The sequence below is a fragment of the Oncorhynchus nerka genome, linkage group LG28 (assembly GCF_034236695.1).
Source record: "Oncorhynchus nerka isolate Pitt River linkage group LG28, Oner_Uvic_2.0, whole genome shotgun sequence".
Classification (NCBI taxonomy): domain Eukaryota; kingdom Metazoa; phylum Chordata; class Actinopteri; order Salmoniformes; family Salmonidae; genus Oncorhynchus; species Oncorhynchus nerka.
In genome coordinates, this window is record NC_088423.1 from 4,474,028 (window position 1) to 4,499,511 (window position 25,484).

At 41.6% G+C, this 25,484-nt stretch overlaps 1 protein-coding gene across 1 annotated transcript in view; it reads right to left on the reverse strand.

The window, feature by feature from the left end:
• Positions 1-25,484, reverse strand: part of LOC115119233 (endothelial PAS domain-containing protein 1-like) — a 97,658-nt gene that overhangs the window by 60,568 nt on the left and 11,606 nt on the right. Inside the window, 2 exon segments of the mRNA XM_065012605.1 lie at positions 6,650-6,733; positions 6,736-6,839. Coding sequence (XP_064868677.1) covers positions 6,650-6,733; positions 6,736-6,839 — 188 coding nt within the window.

Below are 25,484 nucleotides of genomic sequence, written 5' to 3' on the forward strand. Positions count from 1 at the left end.
CCTGAAACACCTATAGGTTTAACACCTTCCAACTGGCCCTGAAACACCTATAGGCAGAACACCTAACTGGTCCTGAAACACCTATAGGCAGAACACCTTCCAACTGGCCCTGAAACACCTATAGGTAGAACACCTTCTAACTGGCCCTAAAACACCTATAGGTAGAACACCTTCCAACTGGCCCTGTGAAACACCTATAGGTAGAACACCTTCCAACTGGCCCTGAAACACCTATAGGTAGAACACCTTCTAACTGGCCCTAAAACACCTATAGGTAGAACACCTTCCAACTGGCCCTAAAACACCTATCGGTAGAACACCTTCTAACTGGCCCTGAAACACCTATAGGTAGAACAATGCAAAACAGTTAAATCTAAGCAAGCCTAATTATCTTATTGAGTGATAATTCACTTAAAATGTTTTTTTTCTTCTTGTTTCTTTGTACCAAGTTTATATTAACCTAAGATCTTATTTCAAATGTTTTACCTTAATTATCTTATAAGATATTTAGGCTTGCTTAGATTTCACTTTTTCCTGTGAAGTTACACTGTTTGACCAGAAGAGATGGCAAACATACTTTTAACAAAGCACACCTGTTAATTGAAATGCATTCCAGGTGACTACCTCATGAAGCTGGTTAAGAATATGCCAAGAGTTTGAAAAGCTGTCATCGAGGCAAAGGGTGGCTACTTTGAAGAATCTCAAATATAACATATATTTTGATTTGTTTAATTAACCATTTTTTGGTTACTACATGATTCCATGTGTTATTTCATAGTTTTGATGTCTTCACTATTATTCTACAATGTAGATAATAGTAAAAAAATAAAGAAAAACCCTTTAATGAGTAGGCGTGTTCAAACTTTTGACTGGTACTGTAAATATATATAAAATAAAATATCATTGTATGCATTGGTAGTAGTGATAAGCATAAGCTTTATGAGGAAAAAGGTGGTGAAGGCACTTTGATGTGCGTTTGTGTGTTAGTGATGCGCAGATTGACTCATAACCCGCAGTCCGCACCATTATATCCCTGGGGCAGGCGGGTTTAGGGCAGACACGTGCACAGACCGGGCTCTACCTGTAAAGAGCACAGGCTCCTTTGCCCTTCCAGTCTCCAAAGTGCCCTTTTGGGTGGTGGCATAATTTCCCCCAAAATGTTCATTGCTGTTCAGTCGTCGCCAGGTTTTCCACCCCATCCATTGTTTGTGCCTGTTGATCTGCGCTGTACCGAGCTCACGCACCCAGTTGCGCCTTTTTCCCAGTCTATCTGAATGGAGATTGCTCGCGCCGGCCAGACCCTGGCGACAGGACTAAGTGACTAAGTGGGCAGTTGAAATCGGCTAGAGGGCACCATTTTTTTGGAACTTGCATTGGAATTATATTGAATGGTTATATAATCACACTATACCCCAATAAACATAATGCTCAAATGCCAAGATCATTGATTGTTTTTGAAGTGACAGGTAGACTACAGATTTCGTGCCAATCTCCACTGTGCTGTTTTGGTAACGAATATAGGCTTCAAGATATATAGGGTAATTCACCAATTACAAACAGCCTATATGAATGCAGCTGTTTTACCAACATAATGCAAACTCAATGCTTGAAGTAGTAGACTAGTTGTTCATGCATGCAAACAAAAATACTGAAGAGCAGTTTGGCTTAGAATACTGACACAACTGGGAATGTGAACGCATGAACCCGAGCAGGACAAAACAAAACATCAGATCTATAAAGGCATGACACCATCTATATGTACGCTAGTTACATTAACAGTAAACAAACGTAGCAAACAAAAGGCGAATGGAGATCCAAATAGACTACAGCCTACTAATGTGAGTGAGATGCAGCCATTCACAGCTGTCTTGCCAAATAAATATATAGGCCAGCTTCAAACATGGAAAACCATGCCGCTTATGAATTCAGCAGCACGTTGTGATATGCCGCAATACACTTCTGTGAATCAAAGTATTCTCATATTTGCCCCCCAACATTATTCTCATATTTGCCCCCCCAACAGTATTCTTATATTTCCCCCCCCAACAGTATTCTCATATTTGCCCCCCAACAGTATTCTCATATTTGCCCCCCCAACAGGATTCTCATATTTGCCCCCCCAACAGGATTCTCATATTTGCCCCCCCAACATTATTCTCATATTTGCCCCCCAACATTATTCTCATATTTCCCCCAACATTATTCTCAACAGCATTCTCATTTGCCCCCCCAACAGTATTCTCATATTTCCCCCCAACATAACAGTATTCTCATATTTGCCCCCAACATTATTCTCATATTTGTTTGCCCCCAACAGCATTCTCATATTTGCCCCCCAACAGTATTCTCATATTTGCCCCCCAACAGTATTCTCATATTTCACCCCCAACGGTATTCTCATATTTGCCCCCCAGTACAGTATTATCATATTTCCCCCCCCATTTGCCCCCAACAGCATTCTCATATTTGCCCCCCAACAGTATTCTCCTATTTGCCCCCCAACAGTATTATCATATTTCACCCCCAACAGTATTCTCATATTTGCCCCCCCCAACAGTATTCTCATATTTCACCCCCAACAGTATTCTCATATTTGCCCCCCAACAGTATTCTCATATTTCACCCCCAACAGTATTCTCATATTTGCCCCCCAACAGTATTCTCATATTTCCCCCCAACAGTATTCTCATATTTGCCCCCCAACAGTATTCTCATATTTGCCCCCAACAGTATTCTCATATTTGCCCCCCAACAGTATTCTCATATTTCACCCCCCCCAACAGTATTCTCATATTCCCCCCAACAGTATTCTCCCCAACAGTATTTGCCCCCCAACAGTATTCTCATATTTGCCCCCCAACAGTATTCCCATATTTGCCCCCCAACAGTATTCTCATCTCCCCCCAACAGGGGGAATGAGACAATATTTATATTTTTGGAGAATGTGGAAATTGTCCGTGGGTATTTAAAGAACAATCCTGTCGAATTTGTTTCATTTGGTGATCTCATGAAGGACAGTGCTTGTGTACACTTCTCAATTATGGGGTTTGCATCTGGTGGTTGTGTAAAATATATGATTGAATATGAAACTATTTGTGAGAAGATGTAATGTGACGTTGGCCTTCTAAACAAGATCCTTGTTTTGATATAAAGCTTTAACTAGTCAGTGGCCACACCCCTGTGAGCCCAGACATCACAGAAGGCATCATGGAACTGCCCCTTCTTCCACAGAGTTATACTCCCGTGACAAAAACCCATGACAAAAATGACATTAGACCAGAAAATATGGAGCTGTCGCTACATGTTGAAATGGTTTGCAACTCTACAAAAGGACTAGACCAGAGAACGTGGAGACGAGGTCTCCAATTTGAAATCGCTAATAAATCTACAATCTAAAGAACAGTTATTCAGGCTGCAGCTGTTTAAATACTTTAGTCTGGTAAACTAAGAACATTTCCGAATGGTACTCTGAAGGATACATTATAACAACCTACACCTCAGACAGACTTTGATCTCTGGTGGACAACCCAGAGGCTTTATGTCGACTGACTATCCAGCAGACGGACCGGCAACCACAGAGAGGGACAACAAAGGCATACACTCTTAAATATGTAAATTGAAATGTATTTTCCGAATGAGCGGTTGTTCATGTTCAAATTATAGGCATTTCCATGAGTGTAGTGTAGTCAACTGTACAGTGGGGCAAAAAAGTATTTAGTCAGCCACAAATTGTGCAAGTTCTCCCACTTAAAAAGATGAGAGGCCTGTAATTTTCATCATAGGTACACTTCAACTATGACAGACAAAATGAAGAAGAAAAAAATCCAGAAAATCACATTGTAGGATTTTTAATGAATTTTAATGAATTTATGTGCAAATTATGGTGGGAAATAAGTATTTGGTCATCTACAAACAAGCAAGATTTCTGACTCTCACAGACCTGTAACTTCTTCTTTAAGAGGCTCCTCTGTCCTCCACTCGTTACCTGTATTAATGACACCTGTTTGAACTTGTTATCAGTATAAAAGACACCACAACCTCAAACAGTCACACTCCAAACTCCACTATGGCCAAGACCAAAGAGCTGTCAAATGACGCCAGAAACAAAATTGTAGACCTGCACGAGGCTGGGAAGACTGAATCTGCAATAGGTAAGCAGCTTGGTTTGAAGAAATCAACTGTGGAAGCAATTATTAGGAAATGGAAGACATACAAGACCACTGATAATCTCCCTCGATCTGGGGCTCCACGCAAGATCTCACCCCGTGGGATCAAAATGTTCACAAGAACGGTGAGCAAAAATCCCAGAACTACACGGGGGGGACCTAGTGAATGACCTGCAGAGAGCTGGGACCAAAGTAACAAAGCCTACCATCAGTAACACACTACGCCGCCAGGGACTCAAATCCTGCAGTGGCAGACGTTCCCCCCTGCTTAAGCCAGTACATGTCCAGGCCCGTCTGAAGTTTGCTAGAGAGCATTTGGATGATCTAGAAGAAGATTGGGAGAATGTCATATGGTCAGATGAAACCAAAATATAACTTTTTGGTAAAAACTCAACTCATCGTGTTTGGAGGACAAAGAATGCTGAGTTGCATCCAAAGTACACCATACCTACTGTGAAGCATGGGGGTGGAAACATCATGCTTTGGGGCTGTTTTTCTGCAAAGGGACCAGGACGACTGATCCGTGTAAAGGAAAGAATGAATGGGGCCATGGATCGTGAGATTTTGAGTGACAACCTCCTTCCATCAGCAAGGGCATTGAAGATGAAACGTGGCTGGGTCTTTCAGCATGACAATGATCCCAAACACACCGCCCAGGCAACGAAGGAGTGGCTTCGTAAGAAGCATTTCAAGGTCCTGGAGTGGCCTAGCCAGTCTCCAGAACTCAACCCCATGAAAAATCTTTGGAGGGAGTTGAAAGTCTGTGTTGCCCAGCAACAGCCCCAAAACATCACTGCTCTAGAGGAGATTTGCATGGAGGAATGGGCCAAAATACCAGCAACAGTGTGTGAAAACCTTGTGAAGACTTACAGAAAATGTTTGACCTCTGTCATTGCCAACAAAGGGTATATAACAAAGTATCGAGATAAACTTTTGTTATTGACCAAATACTTATTTTCCACCATAATTTGTAAATAAATTCATTAAAAATCCTCCAATGTGATTTTCTGGATTTCTTTTCTCATTTTGTCTGTCATAGTTGAAGTGTACCTATGATAAAAATTACAGGCCTCTCTCATCTTTTTAAGTGGGAGAACTTGCACAATTGGTGGCTGACTAAATACTTTTTTGCCCCACTGTATGTACTTGAATCCACTCTGAATTTCCTGCTCTTGAGCGGCCCCCACCCCCTTTCCTTTGTCTACCAAGTCGTCATATCGGTTTTGTCCGCTAGGGACTATTTCTTTGTTTCATGTAGTAACCAATGTATGACCTATTGTGCTTGTGTTTATGTAAATCTGTGATTGATTAAGTTAGTTAGTAAAAAGATTATTAAGCCAATTTAAATATCGCTGATTCATGACTCTATGCTAGGGTTCGTGCAGATATCCAAGGGTTTGTGATGTTCAGTAATGACACAGATGAGGTAAAATTCATTAATAAGCAACTGTTTTGAAAATCTATGAAAATATCTGAAGAGTTATATTTGGGAAATTGACACTTTATAAACAATATTTTCCATGGTGCCCCGACTTCCTAGTTAATTAAAGTTACATGATTAGTTTAATTGCGTAATTAAATTACACATAGATAATTGATTTGATAATATACATTCTTCACATTTAATGGTAGTCAATGCTATGACACTTGTTAGATATTGCTGCACTGTCGAAACTAGAAGCACAAGCATTTTGCTACACTCGCAATAACATCTGCTAACCATGTGTATATGACTAATAAAATCTTATTTGATTTTGGTGATTACATGAGTATGGAAAAAGCAAAAGGAGAAAGCTCTGTGGCTTTAAAAACTTTGAAAGTACTAAAGTTATGGTTTTCAGATTAGGGCCCATCTCTGGCGTTGATTTGGAGGAGTCAAATTTTATGGACAACATGTCGGGAATAGCTGGGGCACGTCGATTAACCCGTACTGTGACTGGAAAGAAGGAGGAAATGCTTTCTGTACAGTTGATGTTGAGTATCTCCCGACACATGAAAAGCTGGGTACAGAACTTGTTCTCAACTAACATACTTGGTTAAATAAAGGTGAAATAAAATAACAAAATAAAAAATATGAGATATGCGGTCCAAGCATATGCACAAAACCACTACAATGTCATAAATGGCCACGTGTCAAGTATTTGCAGATGGAATATCAGTGTTGAAGAGGATGCACAATGCTGCAATTGTGATGGGAATCATGTTCCAGAATTCACCCAATGCCATGTTAGGGTGAAGGTCAAAGTAACGAGGATCAAACCAATTTAAAAAATTGAGGAGACTGGATATCAACGTGCAAGCGGCAAAAAAAATGCAATAAATGTTCAAGAGAAAAAAAGGAAACTGTATTATTTTATATTTGCGTGTTAATCTATCACATATAGTCCGGCTGATGGGTGAACTAACACCTGACCCACGCATTTTGTGTGTGTTTGTATGTGTGTGTCTTCATGTACAGTATGTGTGCATGGTATAGCGCTGACCTGAACCGATGACCTTGCGGGTGCGCAGGAAGCTGATGGCCAGTCTCATGATGGAGGCTTTGTCCAGGTGGGAGCTGACGCTGTCTGGGAGGGCAGCTGATTGGCCAGCTCGTAAAACACCTCCGTCTCCTTACTACGACGACAGCGTGCCGCATCACGAGACCTCTCCTTACGCCGCTCCGAACTGTTCCTTGACAGGAAGAGAAGTCAGGTCAGGTGGAGAGGTCTTAGGTCAGATGAGCTATTGGCTACAGGTAGAAAGTTTATATCAAACATTGTTGGGTCAAATCCATTTAAATTCCAGTGCAATGAAGGTAGATCAAATTCCAATTATAAATGTTTCTTATTGAAAAGTCCTGAAGATAGTTAGAATTAGAATTTCAGTGTACTTCCTGAATTGACTGGAATAGTAAGGACCCAACCCTGAACCCAACACTCCTGAATAATGTATTATTTATTTGCGTTATTTCTCTCAGGACCAGCACCAATCACCTGTTGAAGACAGTGAGTGGACACAAATGGGAAAACACATATAGGATATAATCATTGAGCTCAGCAAACAAAAGAGACCCAAGTCTCAAGACTGTGTCTGTGTCTCAACTTCTTTATAGCTATGCAGATTTAGCATCTTTCCATATGTTAACATATATTAACAGTCCACTAGTCTTTCTAAATCTTAATATAGTCCACCAGTCTTTCTACATCTTAATATAGTCCACCAGTCTTTCTACATCTTAATATAGTCCACTAGTCTTTCTACATCTTAATATAGTCCACTAGTCTTTCTACATCTTAATATAGTCCACCAGTCTTTCTACATCTTAATATAGTCCACTAGTCTTTCTACATCTTAATATAGTCCACTAGTCTTTCTACATCTTAATATAGTCCACTTAGTCTTTCTACATCTTAATATAGTCCACTAGTCTTTCTACATCTTAATATAGTCCACTAGTCTTTCTACATCTTAATATAGTCCACTAGTCTTTCTACATCTTAATATAGTCCACTAGTCTTTCTACATCTTAATATAGTCCACTAGTCTTTCTACATCTTAATATAGTCCACTAGTCTTTCTACATCTTAATATAGTCCACTAGTCTTTTTCTACATCTTAATATAGTCCACTAGTCTTTCTACATCTCAATATCTTAATATAGTCCACTTAGTCTTTCTACATCTTAATATAGTCCACTAGTCTTTCTAGTCTAGTCTTTCTACATCTTAATATAGTCCACTAGTCTTTCTACATCTTAATATAGTCCACTAGTCTTTCTACATCTTAATATAGTCCACTAGTCTTTCTACATCTTAATATAGTCCACTAGTCTTTCTACATCTTAATATAGTCCACTAGTCTTTCTACATCTTAATATAGTCCACTAGTCTTTCTACATCTTAATATAGTCCACTAGTCTTTCTACATCTTAATATAGTCCACTAGTCTTTCTACATCTTAATATAGTCCACTAGTCTTTCTACATCTTAATATAGTCCACTAGTCTTTCTACATCTTAATATAGTCCACTAGTCTTTCTACATCTTAATATAGTTCACTAAACTTTCCATATCTTAATATTTTCTTTTAGTCATTTGTCAATAATGTCCCTCAGTTTGTTACACAATCTCTGCTGGTTCTCATTTCCATCTACAATTGTGACAGACTGCAGATGTGATCATTGGGAACAGTGATGCTTAACTGACTTTTACTCACAATACTGTGAGACAGAGTGAAACAGAGGCAGTGAGGGGAAAGAGAGAAAGAGAGTAAAAACACTTGCTAAAGATGCATCCAAGTGCTGAACCCACTTCCTCTGTCTCAACAGTTTCCATCAAGGAAAGCAGGTCAATGCCCAAACATTGTCACCACAAGCTTCTTAGCTTCTCTCACACACTCACACTCACACTCACTCTCTCTCTCTTTCTAGGACACAGACTATTTCTCATGAAAAGACAAAAGATTATTAGAGGCATTGTGCATACCAGAACATTCTCTTCTGACATCCCACAAAGACATAACTCTCTTCGCAACCACTCACAGATGGATTGGATTGAGATATCTCTGAGAGGTTTTTGGTGAGCAGAGAACACAGACAGACTCTTTAGTAGTCCGTCATATGATAGGATTAGTGTCTTACACCTGAATAGTGCTTAGACTGAGTTCCACTCTCAGCCAACACACACACTGAACGAGAGAGAGAAATGGTGGGGGTGAGTCAGAGAGCAGAGCAAACTTTAAGGGACAGGGAATCCTGTAGGTGTTAGACCAACACAGAAGTGTACAGAGTTGCAAAAACTGAGACACACAGACAAAACTGATGGTGTACTTTAGGCTACATCAACATATTCCAACATCAGAAAACTCAGATACACATATAGCGCAGGTACCAATTAAACTTTCTCTTCCTTCCAAAACAAACATTTGATCACAGAGCAACTTCAAAATAGCTGACTAACAATGCTGGTTGAGCACCCTTAATGTGAGATGTATCAAACTCAGCAGTCTCATGAAGTCAAGGAAGGTTGATTCTAGATGCGTGTCAATGGGAGGTGAATTGTACCTCTAAACCCCTTCTCTACCAACCAGAGGATCGAATCGCTCTAAACCCCTTCTCTACCAACCAGAGAATCAAACCACTCTAAACCCCTTCTCTACCAACCAGAGAATCAAACCACTCTAAACCCCTTCTCTACCAACCACAGGATCGAACCACTCTAAACCCCTTCTCTACCAATCACAGAATCAAACCACTCTAAACCCCTTCTCTACCAACCACAGGATCGAACCACTCTAAACCCCTTCTCTACCAATCACAGAATCAAACCACTCTAAACCCCTTCTCTACCAACCACAGGATCGAACCACTCTAAACACCTTCTCTACCAACCACAAGTCAAAGGCATAAAACATTTCAAATGGCAATCTTCAGGTCAGACAATGACAAAGCGGTCAGATTTTTGGGTAAACAGCTGAGGGATGGGGCTGGAGTAAAGCAACCACTCTCAAATTCATAGACAGGGCTATGGATTTAGAAATCTCAGAAAAAAATATACACACAGTTTCAAAATCACAAGCAAATACAGAGTTAATACACCACATGATCAAAGTATATGGACACCTGCTCGTCAAACATCTCATTCCAAAATCATAGGAATTAATATGGAGTTGGTCCCCCCTTTGCTGTTACAACAACCGCCACTCTTCTGGGAAGCCTTTCCACTAGATGTTGGAACATTTCTGCGAGGACTTGCTTCCATTCAGCCACAAAAGCATTAGTGAGGTCGGGCACTGATGTTGGGCGATTAGGCCTGGCATGGAGTCAGCATTCCAATTCATCCCAAAGGTGTTCGATGGGGTTGAGGTCAGGGCTCTGTGCAGGTCAGTCAAGTTCTTCCACACCAATCTCTACAAACCATTTCTATATGGACCTTGCTTTGTGCACGGGGGCATTGTCATGCTGAAACAGGAAAGGGCCTTCTCCTTTACTGTTGCCACAAAGTTGGAAGCACATAATCGTCTAGAATGTAATTGTATGCTGTAGCATTAATATTTCCCTTCACTGGAACTAAGGGGCCAAGCACAAACAATGACACACAGCCCCAGACCATTATTCCCCCTCCACCAAACTTTACAGTTGGCACTATGCATTGGGGCAGATAGCGTTCCCCTGGCATCCGCCAAACCCAGATTCGTCCATCGGACTGCTAGATGGTGAAGCTTGGCATTGTGCATGGTGATCTTAGGCTCTTCTCAGCCATAGAAACCCATTTCTTGAAGCTCCTGATGACCGTTCTTGTGCTGACGTTGCTTCCAGAGGCCGTTTGGAACTCAGTGGTGAGTGTTGCAACCGAGGACAGATGATTTTTACGCGCTACGCGCTTTAGAACTCAGTGGTTCCATTCTGTGATTTTATGTGGCCTACCACTTCCTGGCTGAGCCATTGTTGCTCCAGCACTTCTTGACAGGGCCAGTTCTAGCGGGGCAGAATTTTGATGAACTGACTTGTTGAAAAGGTAGCATCCTATGACGGTGCCACAATGAAAGTCACTGAGCTCTTCAGTAAGGCAATTCTACTGCCAATGTTTATCTGTAGAGATTGCATGACTTTGTGCATGATTTTATACACCTGTCAGCAACGTCTGGGTCAAAATTATCACAAGAACGGTGAGCAAAAATCCCAGAACCACACGGGGGGACCTAGTGAATGACCTGCAGAGAGCTGGGACCAAAGTAACAAAGCCTACCATCAGTAACACACTACGCCGCCAGGGACTCAAATCCTGCAGTGCCAGACGTGTCCCCCTGCTTAAGCCAGTACATGTCCAGGCCCGTCTGAAGTTTGCCAGAGAGCATTTGGATGATCAAGAAGAAGATTGGGAGAATGTCATATGGTCAGATGAAACCAAAATATAACTTTTTGGTAAAAACTCAACTCGTCGTGTTTGGAGGACAAAGAATGCTGAGTTGCATCCAAAGTACACCATACCTACTGTGAAGCATGGGGGTGGAAACATCATGCTTTGGGGCTGTTTTTCTGCAAAGGGACCAGGACGACTGATCCGTGTAAAGGAAAGAATGAATGGGGCCATGTATCGTGAGATTTTGAGTGAAAACCTCCTTCCATCAGCAAGGGCATTGAAGATGAAACGTGGCTGGGTCTTTCAGCATGACAATGATTCCAAACACACCGCCCGGGCAACGAAGGAGTGGCTTCGTGGAGGAGGAGATCTGCATGGAGGAATGGGCCAAAATACCAGCAACAATGTGTGAAAACTTTGTGAAGACTTACAGAAAACGTTTGACCTCTGTCATTGCCAACAAAGGGTTTGTAACAAAGTATTGAGATAAACTTTTGTTATTGACCAAATACTTATTTTCCACCATAATTTGCAAATAAATTCATTAAAAATCCTACAATGTGATTTTCTGGATTTTTTTTTCTCATTTTGTCTGTCATGATGAAAATTACAGGCCTCTCTCATATTTTTAAGTAGGAGAACTTGCACAATTGGTGGATGACTAAATACTTCCCCCCCACCACTGTATATCCCCATTCCAGTGATCAAAAAGTTCATATATTCCCATTCCAGTTAAAAAAATAGATCCCCATTTCATTAAACAAAAAGTTAATATATCCCCATTCCAGTGAACAAAAAGTTAATATATCCCCATTTCATTGAACAAAAAGTTAATATATCCCCATTTCATTGAACAAAAAGTTAATATATCCCCATTCCAGTGAACAAAAAGTTAATATATCCCCATTCCAGTGAACAAAAAGTGAATATATCCCCATTCCAGTGAACAAAAAGTTAATATATCCCCATTCCAGTGAACAAAAAGTTAATATATCCCCATTTCATTGAACAAAAAGTTAATATATCCCCATTCCAGTGAACAAAAAGTTAATATATCCCCATTTCATTGAACAAAAAGTTAATATATCCCCATTTTAGTGAACAAAGAGTTAATATATCCCCATACTAGTGAACACAGCACTGGCTGATATAATAGGAATGTACTTCCTCCATTGTTTTTTGTTGTTGTTTATAAACTCTAACCCCTGACCTCTGATCTCTTCTGAATTCACAATATAATTCCAAACTAGCCCAGAACCACATATATGAGTAGCAGTGTGTATTGAAGCACATCCAAAAATAATACTGTATGCAGAACCCAAGCCTTGATTTAAAAAAGAGAAAGGGTTGAGTCTGACAAAAGAGGAGGAGAGGAGAGGCTGCCAAACAGCTACAATTACACTAAACCGCAAAATAAAGGGTGAGTTAAGATGGGGTGGTTATGCAAGATAAGGTGAAAGTATAGCGGGATAAAGAAAGAGTATAAAGTCTTGTAAGTGATGGTTAGAGGATGTAATCAGCTTTGTTTCCTTTAACTCAAAGTCAGGGCCTTGGAGTGTTGTCTGCCCAGGCAGGGATGTGGTCTGCGGCGGTTCTATTGGGGCATGGCGTGTGGCACAAGGAGGGTGAACTCTGTGTGCCCTGTGCCCTGGTACACCACAGCTAAAGTACACACACACACACACACACACACACACACAGAGTTAAATATGTTGTATGTTCAGCAGTTAGAGGTTTGACTTTCTGTGGCTTTTAAAAACCACAAGATAAGAGTACGGATAAACTGCCAAGAGAAACATTGAATAAAATAGCAAACTTGCTGAAAACTAAAGAAAGCAAAATAATCCTTTACTCTGATTTCAAGTTTTATTCAATCAGTTCACTCAGTGTATTATTTATTTGGTTTCCTTTCTGTCAGTCACTTGGTAAAACAAACTATGGGGAGTATAATCTTCATCACCTGAAGAAAACTGAAATCAAAGCCAAAGGGCCAATAGTTGCCGAGCTCACCCACCTTCCCCACCTTTATGGCTATAATACCAGGGCTCGCATTCATTTCCTCAATTCTTCGCTCTTCAGCTCGTCTGAAGGAATAACGTGTCACGCAATTTTCTAACTTTCAAATCATCGATTTTTATCGATTTTTGTGTTTGCTAAGAGCTAACTACTTTATGCTCTGCTTGTGGAGCCAGTGCTTCCTTTCTTGATGGCCAGTGGTAAAAGTAATTTAAAAAAGGCTAACTAGCAGAGTTTGAACCTCCAACCATGCCCTTGAGCATGTGGTTTCACAACTAAACTTAAAGATACTCATGAGTGCTGTCCTGTTCGCCTCAGGTTGAAAGACGCTCAGGAGACATTGGCTCTGACCAGTTTGTGCGACCATTCAACTCCGGTGGGTATCGGACTTACTTTAGGAGAACTATTGGGGCTGCTGGCGAAGGGTCTTCCGGTGAAGTGACCTTGGGAATGGGGTTGTCTGAGGTCGGTAGAGAGTGGTGGTCAGAGTTGATAGGGATGTCATCCCAGCCGAGTGAGGCTCATTCCAGTTTCTCTGGCAGTGTTCAGATTCCAGGGATGATGTACTATCCCTGGTTGGCTCTGGAGGGTTTTCGGATGACATCATTCTGGGGTCATCTAAAGCCACAACTTTGGATTTGGCGGGGGAGAGTGGACCATTGGTGATTAACCTCTCTTAGGTAGGGGGCAGTATTTTCACGTCCGGATGAAAAGCGTGCCCAAAGTAAGGTGCCTGTTACTCAGGCCCAGAAGCTAGGCTATGCATATACTTGGTTTAGTTGGATAGAAAACACTCTAAAGATTCTAAAACTGTTAGAATTATGTCTGTGAGTATATCAGAACTGATATGGCAGGCGAAACCCTGAGGACAACCATCCCAAAATATAGTAATTTTAGTCTACCACTGTTTTCAATGGCTGTCACTTTTATCATAAGGCGATGTGATGGACAGAGGAGTGTATTTGGATGAGCCAGTAACTCCAACAAGGTTGTTTGACTCGGCTATGGAGTACTTCCATTTTGATTGCTATGCATATGGACGCTTCACCATTACCATCAGTTGATCAAGGTATCCCCATCGTGCCTAAGGGTGTTGACTCCTTGGAGGGACCCACGACTGCTGTTGCTGGGAGTTCTCATGGGCCGGGTAGTGTCTTGCAGTGTGATCATGACAGATGCATCTTTACTGCGATGGGAGCGCTGTGTGTGGGCTACTCGGATAGAGGGATTTGGTCAACAGCGCAAAGCGCAGCATGTGTCGCTAAGATCCGACAACAGGACAATGGTGGCATACATCCAGAGCCAGGAAGGACATGGCCTGTCTTTCCTAAACCTGGCCCGTTATCTGTTCATACGGAGCTGTTCTCATTTCCTGTCGCTTAGGGCAACGTACCTTTCCGGATCTAACAACGTGGGTGCGGAACTACTTTCCGGGGGAAACAAATGATAATCCCACTAAGTGCAAACCAGATGGGATGGCGTAAAGCTGCAGAATGCTGTGGTAACCATGGTGGTTAAGTGTGCCTTGAATTCTAAATAAATCTCAGACCGTGTCACCAGCAAAGCACCCCCACACCATCATACCTCCTCCTCCATGCTTCACGGTGGGAACCACACATGCGGAGATCATCCGTTCACCTACTCTGCGTCTCACAAAGACATGGCGGTCGGAAACAAAAATGTCAAATTTGCACTCATCAGACCAAAGGACTGATTTCCACCGGTCTAATGTCCATTGCTCAAGAAAGGCCCAAGAAAGTATCTTCTTCTTACTGGTGACCTTTAGTAGTGGTTTCTTTGCAGCATTTAAACCATGAAGGCCTGATTTACACAGTCTCCTCCAAACAGTTGCTATTGAGATGTGTCTGTTACTTGAACTCTGTGAAGCATTTATTTGGCCTGCAATTTCTGAGGCTGGTAACTCTAATGAACTTATCCTCTGCGGCAGAGGTGAGTCTGGGTCTTCCTTTCCTGTGGCGGTCCCCATGAGAGCCAGTTTCATCATAGCACTTGATGCTTTTTTGCAACTGCACGTGAAGAAACCTTCAATGTTCCTGACATTTTCCAGATTGACTGACCTCCTTAAAGTAATGATGGACTGTAATTTTTCTTTGCTTATTTGATCTGTTCTTGCCATAATATACATTTTTTTATTTTTTTATTTCACCATTATTTAATTAAAACTTCTTCGGGTTAGGCCCCTTTTTTCTCAATGCCTGCCTGAATGACATGCACGAAGTAAACTGCCTGTTGCTCAGGCCCTGAAGCTAGGATATGCATGTAATTGGTACCATTGGAAAGAAAACACTTTGACGTTTATGGAAATGTTCAAATGATCTAGGAGAATATCTCACAATAGATAAGGTAGGAGAAAATCCAAAGAAAAACCAACCGGATTTTTCTTTTATGAGAGACCATCCCCTTGCAATGGCAAGTATAAGTATAACGTATAAAGTATAAAATTAGCTCCCTGGATGCAATTCCTATGGCTTCCACAGGGTGTCAGCAGTCTATGTTCAATGTCTATGTTCAAGGCTTGTAACTTCAAAAACGGATAAGAAATAACAGTTTTAGTAGAAGGACACAGTCTTGGAAATGTGTGTTTGCGCACACCATGAAGACCAAGGACGCACCTGCTAAAATCTATTTCCTATTGAACATACTTCTTTCTGTAAGAAGTATTATTCTTTGATTACATTTTAGGGTATCTGAGGAGTATATAGAAACGCAATTTGACTTGTTGAAACACAATTAGGGGTAGATTTTCGAATTCATTTCTATGTTGAATGAGAGGATTACTCAAAACGATGCCGCCAACTAAACTGACTTTTTGGTATATAAAGAAGTATTTTATCTAACAAAACAACACTACATGTTATAGCTGGGACCATTTGGATGACAAATCAGAGGAAGATTTTCAAAAAGAAAGTGAATATTTAATCGCTATTTGTGAATTTATGAAACCTGTGCCGGTGGAAAAATATTTTGATGTGGGGCGCCGTCCTCAAACAATCACATGGCATTTGCTGTAATACCTACTGTAAGTCGGACAGTGCAGTTAGATTAACAAGAATTGAAGCTTTCAATCGATATAAGACACATAAGTACCTAAATGTTTAATATCCATAATATGTATGATTATTTATTTGAATTGCGCACCCTCCAGTTTCACCAGGTAGGCTAGTTGAGAACCAGTTCTCATTTACAACTACAACCTGGCCAAGATAAAGCAAACCAGTGCGACACAAACAACACAGAGGTCCACATGGGATAAAAAAAACGCACAGTCAACAACACAATAGCAAAATCTATACACAGTGTGTGCAAATGAGGTAAGATAAGGGAGGAAAGGCAAAAAATAGGCCATAGTGGTGAAATAATGACAATTTGGCAATTAAAACACTGGAGTGATAGATGTGCAGAAGATGAATGTGCAAGCAAAGATACTGGGGTGCAAAGGAGCAAAAAATAAATAACAATATGGGGATGAGGTAGTTGGGTGGGCCATTTACAGATAGGCTGTGTACAGGTGCAATGATCGGTAAGCTGCTCTGACAGCTGATGCTTAAAGTTAGTGAGGGAGATATGAGCCTCTAGCTTCAGTGATTTTTGCAATTCATTCCAGTCATTGCCAGCAGATAACTGGAAGGAAAGGCGGCCAAAGGAGGAATTGGCATTGGCGATGACCAGTGAAATATACCTGCTGGAGCGCGTGCTACAGGTGGGTACTGCTATGGTGACCAATGAGCTGAGATAAGGCGGGGCTTTACTGAGCAAAGACTAATAGATGACCTGGAGCCAGTGGGTTTGGCCACGAATATGAAGCGAGGGCCAGCCAACGAGAGCATACAGGTTGCAGTGGTGGGAATTATATGGGGCTTTGGTGATAAAATGGATGGCACTGTGATAGACTGCATCCAATTTGCTGAGTAGAGTGTGGGAGGCTATTTTGTAAACGACATCGCCGAAGTCAAGGATCGGTAGGACAGTCAGTTTTACGAGTGTACGTTTGGCAGCATGAGTGAAGGATGCTTTGTTGCAAAATAGGAAGCTGATTCTAGATTACATTTTGGATTGGAGATGCTTAATGTGAGTCTGGAAGGAGAGTTTACAGTCTAACCAGACACCTAGGTATTTGTAGTTGTCCACATATTCTAACTCAGAACCGTCCAGAGTAGTGATGCTGGACGGGCGGGCAGATGTGGGCAGCGATCGGCTGAAAAGCAGGCATTTAGTTTTACTTGCATGTAAGAGCAGTTGGAGGCAACGGAAGGAGAGTTGTATGGCATTGAAGCTCGTCTGGAGGTTAGATAACACAGTGTCCAAAGAAGGGCCAGAAGTATACAGAAAGGTGTCATCTGCGTAGAGGTGGATCAGGGAATCACCAGCAGCGAGAGCGACATCATTGGTGTATACAGAGAAAAGAGTCGGCCCGAGGATGGAACCCTGTGGCACCCCCATAGAGACTGCCAGAGGTCCGGACAACAGGCCCTCCGATTTGACACACTGAACTCTGTCTGGGAAGTAGTTGGTGAACCAGGCGAGGAGGTCATTTGAGAAACCAAGACTGTTGAGTCTGCAGATAAGAATGCGGTGACAGAGTCGAAAGCCTATGCCAGGTCGATGAATACAGATGCACAGTATTGTCTCTTATCAATGGCAGTTATGATATCGTTTAGGACCTTGAGCATGGCTGAGGTGCACCCATGACCAGCTCGGAAACCAGATTGCATAGCGGAGAAGGTACTGTAGGATTCGAAATGGTCGGTGATCTGTTTGTTAACTTGGCTTTCGAAGACCTTAGAAAGGCAGGATAGGATAGATATAGGTCTGTAGCAGTTTGGGTCTAGAGTGTCTCCCCCTTTGAAGAGGGGGATGACCGCAGCAGATTTCCAATCTTTGGGGATCTCAGACGATACGAAAGAGAGTTTGAAAAGGTTAGTAATAGGGGTTGCAACAATTTCGGTGGATCATTTTTGAAAGAGAGGGTTCAATTTCTAGCCTGGCTGATTTGTAGGGTCCAGATTTAACAGCTCTTTCAGAACATCAGCTATATGGATATGGGTGAAGAAGGGCAAGTTGCTGTGAGGGGTGCATGGCTGTTGACCGGGGTAGGGGTAGCCAGGTAGAAAGCATGGCGAGCCGTAGAAAAATGCTTATTGAAATTCTCAATTATCATGGATTTATCGGTGGTGACAGTGTTTCCTAGCCTCAGTGCAGTGGGCAGCTGGGAGGAGGTGCTGTTCTTCTCCATGGACTTTACAGTGTCCCAGAACTTTTTGGAGTTTGTGCTACAGGATGCAAATTTCTGTTTGAAAAAGATAGCCTTTTCTTTCCTAACTGCCTGTGTATATTGGTTCATAACTTCCCTGAAAAGTTGCATACCGCAGGGGCTATTCGATGCTAATGCAGCACACCACATGATGTTTTTGTGCTGGTCAAGGGCAGTCAGATCTGAAGTAAACCAGGGTCTATATCTGGTCCTTGTTAAAAAAAAATTTAATGGGGCATGCTTTTTTAAGATGGTGAGGAAAGCACTTTTAAATAATAACCAGGCATCCTCTACTGACGGAGTGAGGTCAATGTCCTTCCAGGATACCCGGGCCAGGATACCCGGGCCAGGTCGATTAGAAATGCCTGAGCGGTGTATGTCCCCATTGTATGTTAAACAGAGTCACCGACTGAAAGGGAAGGTACAGTTATGAATATAACTACTGTTCCCTGAAGGAGGAAACCATGCATAACATAATTTGGCCCGCGCCGTTAGGGTATTTGGACTTACTGAAGAGCGGTACTGAATTTATGAAATTATCAGTTTTCAGGTCATTATTATTGGTCATTAACTCCCCATTGTATGTTATACCTCGTTCACTCCTTCAGGGAACAGTAGTTATATTCATAACTGTACATTTTCACTGAGAATTTTATTTTGGTCTTGGCAAAGGTCAAATTCAAAATGATCTTCAAGTTCTGCCGGGACTTTGATGAATGGCAGGAAATCACTCAAAAGGTGGCAAGACTGATCTGAGGTGGATTTGGACTGAGAGTGGTGGCACCCCTTTACTTTTTTCCAGACCAGGTCTTGTTCTGTTTCCTCTATCAGTGAACAGGACTGTAGTGTTCTGAAGAGGTGGTGCTTGGGTCCACGCCAGGGTAAGGAGCCCAGACGTCCAAGTCTTTCACCACAATAGGATTCCATACGTGCCAACATTAACAGAAACACTCCCCCCTCTCTCCACCCCTACACTCCTCCTTCCTCCATCCTCCCTCTCTTGTCCTATTTGTCAGAAAATACATCACCATGAAGCTGGTTTCCACAGAGACCGCCTCGGATGCAACGGTGTCACAGAGGCTATGTTCTAAAAATGGGCTGCGGCAAGCAGACATAGTCCTTTCCTGTGTTGTATCCCATCGGCCAAAGGAAGATGACGGAGCAGGCTTCCCTCTGGGTGGATTTCACAGTAGTATGATGTTATATTGCTTCATTACATATTAATAGCATACTGTTAGCTTGCTTCATTACATATCAATAGCATACTGTTGTCTTGCTTCATTACATACCTTGTCCTACTATCTGTATTTTTTGGCGCCTCAAACAGACAAAAATTTATTCCAAAGTCATCATTTTCTAATCTATGGTTGGGAGCGAGCTATCAATTAGAAACCTTGCCATGGCCATGCACTTTGACCTCTTTCGGACAATTCAAAGGGGATTTCAACTGGGGCCAATGGAAATGTGTAGTGAAGGGCTACTGTGGGTCCTTATCTTATCGAGGTATTTTTATTCTAAACCGTGTCATGTTAAATTATCCCAGATGTCTGGCCTCATTAACCCTGGTCATGTGATTTAACCAGTGTCCACTACTCACTATCTGGCTACTATCAGTGTGGGTTTGTGTGCCTGTGCATGCATTTGTGTGTGTGTGTGTGTGTGTGTGTGTGTGTGTGTGTGTGTGTGCGCGTGTGCGTGTGCGTGTGTGTGTGTGTGTGTGTGTCTGTATGCATGTGTGTGTGCGCAGCTAGTGGTGCCACTGTTTGATAGTCTGGCCTATTGTTACTGCTCAGTCCCAGTGGAAGATCCAGGATATCAAACAATGGAGTCCCAGCACTGTTCGGGCACTGAGCCTCCCAATGTACTCAACGACCCCTCCCACTCACAACCAGGAGACAGTAGCCAATACAGACAGATCCATCCACCGAAGAGTTCAGTTCAAACGGTCTAAACCCCAGTCATCAGATGACCCTTAAAACCAACTACCCAACAGTCCATGAAGTCTACAGTCTGAACCGCAGTTGGTCGATACGTCAACCAAGTTGACAGTGAGCCCCGCTTCTACCCTGACATCCACGGCTGGCCAACTGGCCACTACTTAGAATCCCTAAGAGTCGATCTTTATTTTAATATTCTTTTAAAAATTCTACCTTTATTTAATCAGGTTTTTTCACATTGAGATAATATCTCTTTTCCAAGAGAGACCTGGTCCAATAACAGCAGGGGAAGCAACGTTTCAGACAAAACAACTTACATACACTAACACAACATTACACAAAACTATAAACACACATACAGTACAACAATTACATACTATATTAAAAACACAAACATCTGGACTAAAAACAGCAGGCCTAAAAACAATTACACTCTTCTATGATATATACATCGATCAAGTGTTTAAACTGTACCAACGAAACTAACGAAACTGGGACCGTAATTGATATTTATTTACTGACCTGACTAAAAAAGAACAGAGATAAAATGGAATTTTACCCAATATGACCTTATAAATCAGTGTATACCAGTGTTTAAGCCTACGCAAGATCAATGACGACCAGCCAACAGCGCTGTAGAGATCACAATGATGTGTTAGACATTTCTGATTTGTAATGAACCTGAGGACTGTATGATACACTGAATCAAGTGCTCTCAGGGTAGTGGCTGAGGTCTGCATATATATAATATCACTAAAATCTAAAACCGACAGTAATGTACATCGTACCAGCTCCTTCCTGGCCTCAAAAGAAAACCAAGCCTTATGCCAGTAATAAAATCCTATTTTCGGCTTGAGCTTCCTTATCAAGTTGTCTACATGCACAGTGAAGCTCAGCTTATCATCAAACTACACACCCAAATATTTGTACACTTTAACTTGCTCTATAGTATGTCCAGCCAATGTAGCAATGACATGATTTGTAACATGCCTGGCATTTGAAAATACCATGCATTTTGTTTTACACAAATTTAGAATCAGCTTTAAATCATACAGATTCTGTTGTATGATGTTAAATGCTCTTTGGGCATTTTCAAAAGCTAAAGATAAACTACTACCACTTGAATAAAGAACAGTATCATGTGCATAAAAATGAACATCCGCTGTTTCAATAAGATCCCCAAAGCTGTTGATATACAAAATGAACAACAGAGGCCCAAAATAGAACCTTGCGGAACACCTGAGCACACCTCTATAGACTCAGATTTACAACCATCCACCATTACACATTGTGTACGACTTGATAGATAATTTATAAACCAATCTAGAGCATGACCAGTAATTCCACAACATTTTAACCTTTGCACTAACACAGCATGGTCCACGGTGTCAAAAGCCTTCGACAAATCAATAAAAACAGACACACAATGTAACTTCTTATCAAGAGCACAGTGGATGTCATTTAAAACCTTCAATGTTGCTGAAACAGTGCTGTGGCCACACCTAAAACCCGATAACCTCGTTAGCTGCCTACTAACTAAGGACTCAGTACCTTTGACAGTACAGACACTTTTGATATGGGTCGATAGTTGTCAAGTAGCGAGGGATCTCCACCTTTCAGGAGAAGAAGTACAACAGCTCAACTATACCTTTGACCTTTTCAAATAAACTGCCTGCATCTAAAAAATGCTGGTTCAAGGCTTTCAGAATGGAGGTTCTGTCAGTTACAATCTGTGTGTCGACCAACAATTGTTTAGGAAGCTGTGCATCTTTTCTGCACTCCAAACCTTTCACTACTTGCCTAAATTTGGATGGATTATTTACATTTGGTGAAGTAGATTTCAGGTAGTGGTCTGCTTTCAATTTACGGCTCATAGCCACACCCAGATTTTGAAGACGTTTAAAAGCCTTCCAATCATCTGCCAAACCAGTCCCTCTTGCTTTAGCCCACATAGCATTTCGTTCCCTTATGATTTTTGTATGTTCCTTAGTAAACCAAGGGTTCTCTCTGCCTTTAATCCTGAACTTTTTAAAAGGGGCCTATTGCATACATCCTGGAATGCATTGTGGAAGTAAGAAAAGGCTAGTTCAACATCAGGGATTAATTCCATTCTATTCCGTTCAATGCTAGATACACCATGTAAAAAACCTTGAAAATCAAACCGCTTCCAGTTTTTTTTGTAGTAACACATGGAGATTTCTTAGGAATTGTACCATCTCTCACACAGGCAATAGCACAGTAATAACGTATGTCATTTTTATTAATGTATTTGACCTTTATTTAACTAGGCAAGTCAGTTAAGAACAAATTCTTATTTTCAATGACGGCCTAGTGGGTTAACTGCCTGTTCAGGGGCAGAACGACAGATTTGTACCTTGTCAGCTCGTGGGTTTGAACTTGCAACATTCTAGTTACTAGTCCAATGCTCTAACCACTAGGCTAATCTGCCACCCCTTTGCAAAAATACCAGAAGAGTTAAAAGGCTCATGCAACAGGCTCATGTTTCACTCTAGCGGTCAAATGGTATAATAAACTCATGTCAAAAATGCTGTAAAGGCTTGTTTTCTGGTTATTTGGTTAAAAAAAGGGAGCGTTTGACAGTGATCATCAAGCTTCAACGGTCTGGCCACCAAGTCTAGTCTCCCTAGCTGCTACGCTGCTAGAGATGGCCTTCAAGCTGGTTGGTGTGTCTATAAGAGCATGTTTCTGTGAGTTGACAAGAGAGAATGAGAGAGAATAACAGAAGAAGAAAAACATCTAGATGGAGAAACTCAACAGCTTGTTCAGGTTGAAACATGGAAACCTCATTCTTTGTCTCCTGAAATCCATCTGTACATCAAAGTTATCTACAGTAGCCCCGGCGACAGAAAGTATGAGCAGGGACAAGGCAGAGATTACAGGGCCTTAAAATGACTTTATTTCGAGGTGCCATGTCAATACAGACCCCTATTACTAAAGCACACATCTCTTTCATCTGTTTGAGCAGCAGGAAAAACAGGATTGGTTTTTGACGTTCAGGGTCAGAACAGGCTAGCAATAGTAATCTTAGATGTCATAGAAACTAAATTCAAGGTTTGCACTGAAGTGGGATAGTAGGCCTATACTGTAGTGTGTCGTCTGTGGGTTGTACCTATAGTAAAGGTACGGTGAGGCCTCCAGCATCTGAAATCAGGGTCTTACTTATTACTGCACACAGTAGCAAAATGTTTTGCAACAGAAAACGAAAACAAACGTTTGTTGTTGGACAAGTTCATGTAGTCCACATTTTGGCCCGTTTTCTTCCATTTGGTGAACACGACCCAGGTTGCCAGCCTCACCAAAGTTCAAGTGCATCTGCTAAACCTTTCAGATCTGTTGAAGAATCACACTATTTTGCAGGAGAGCAAAACATGTCAACATGTCAAGTTGAAATGCAAACTATCTGGTTTTGACAAATGAACAACGAGGCTCTTGATGGTACCTCTCGATCACATGATTAAAACAGAAGGCCTCGAGGACAACTGCTGCCTATTCCAGCAGGCCAAGTCAACTGCCAACTAGAGATTCTATCTTTATTGTATCTGTATTAATGTGTCAGGTGTCAACCTTCCCAAAGAGGTGACCTTTCACCCAGAGATCAAGGACTACAGAGAACTAGCTACAGACAGTATATCATTATCACGCACGCGCACGCGCGCACACGCACACACACACACACACACACACACACACCTGGGATGTTTGCAGCCAAAGGTTACCTCAATGAAACAAATACACTGACATAATATCAATAAATAGGCTTTTAGATACCACTTTGAATACACATTCAAATGCAAACCCTACGCACTACACAAACACACACACACACACACACAAACAAATGTCAGGCTTTTGACTCAGCTGTTCAGCTGCAATCAGGTGTACTCGCTGTGACCAACAGCAGCGTCACAAAATGCCTTGTGACATCTTGAAAGGTTGACTGTCCTGCATCGCATGAACCTCCTTAAAATAAGCTGTGTGCCTCTGCTGCCATCCCAGTCCTCTGCTGGCTGGAATCCCCTGGATCGAACCCCTGTCCTTGACCAGGGCCGCATGCACACACTCTCTCTTTTTCTAGGACCACACAAGCAATATCCCCAGCTAGCACATAACGTTCTGAGAACCATATGTTTCTTAGAGCTTGTTGAAAATGTGGTTGTCCTATGGTTATTTTGCATACAAAGTTCTGGGAATGATGCAGGATACCCAGCTAGCACATGACGTTCTGTTTCCTCATGGTGTTTTCAGAACCTTCAGAGAACGTTAAGAAACAAAGTTCTTGTGGGAATTTCAGTATTCAGCATGACATTTTCAGTAGGTTTCCTCATGGTTCTAGTCAAAGTCATGTTCTCAAAACATTAAGAAGACTTTCCATAAAAACCACAAGAAAACATTATTAATGTTCACAGAACGTTCTAAGAATGTTATTTAAAAACATATACAGTACATTTAGCTTTCGGCGTCAACAAAACTCTCTCTATCCTCTATCTTGTTAAATGTGTTCAGGTGTTTTGGCCACACCCACTAATTGGCCACACCTGATCTTAATGAGTGCTGGTTTCCTTTGAAATGCGGTCTGTTTGAATAGACTAAAATGAACAGCTTTGTATGAGCTAAAAAAAAACATGGAACACTAGCTCCATCCTGGTGGTGCAGGTGTCGAATTCCATGGATAGAGAACAGGTTTGAATCTCACTGGCTCTGCGCCACAATAAAAAATAAATGTGTTTGCATGATTAATGCCTACGCAAATTCATTTCCATGTGTCCGATCTATGCGTGGCCTTCAAAACAGCTAACAGTGTTATTAGAAGTCTTACTGAAACATGTTCCCAGAATGTTTTTTAATAATTGAACCTTCCAATAACCCAGTGTTTCCCAAACTCGGTCCTGGGAAACCAAAGAGGTGGATGTTTTGGTTTTTGCCCCAGCTCTACACAGCTGATTCAAATAATCAACTCATCATCAAACTTTGACTATTTTAATCAGCTGTGTAGTGCTAGGGCAAAAAACAAAACATGCACCTCTTGGAGTCCCCAGGACCGTTCTCAGTACATTAATAATATCTCCCAGTAAATCTTTCAGGGAACTATAGTGAAACGTTCTCAGAACCTCCTTGCAACCTAAAAATGTATGTTCCCAGAAAAGGCAAAATTTCAATTCCGTTCTCAGAACGTTTAAAAAACATTTTGTTTTACCGATCAGAACCAGTGGGAAACCATAAACGTACATCA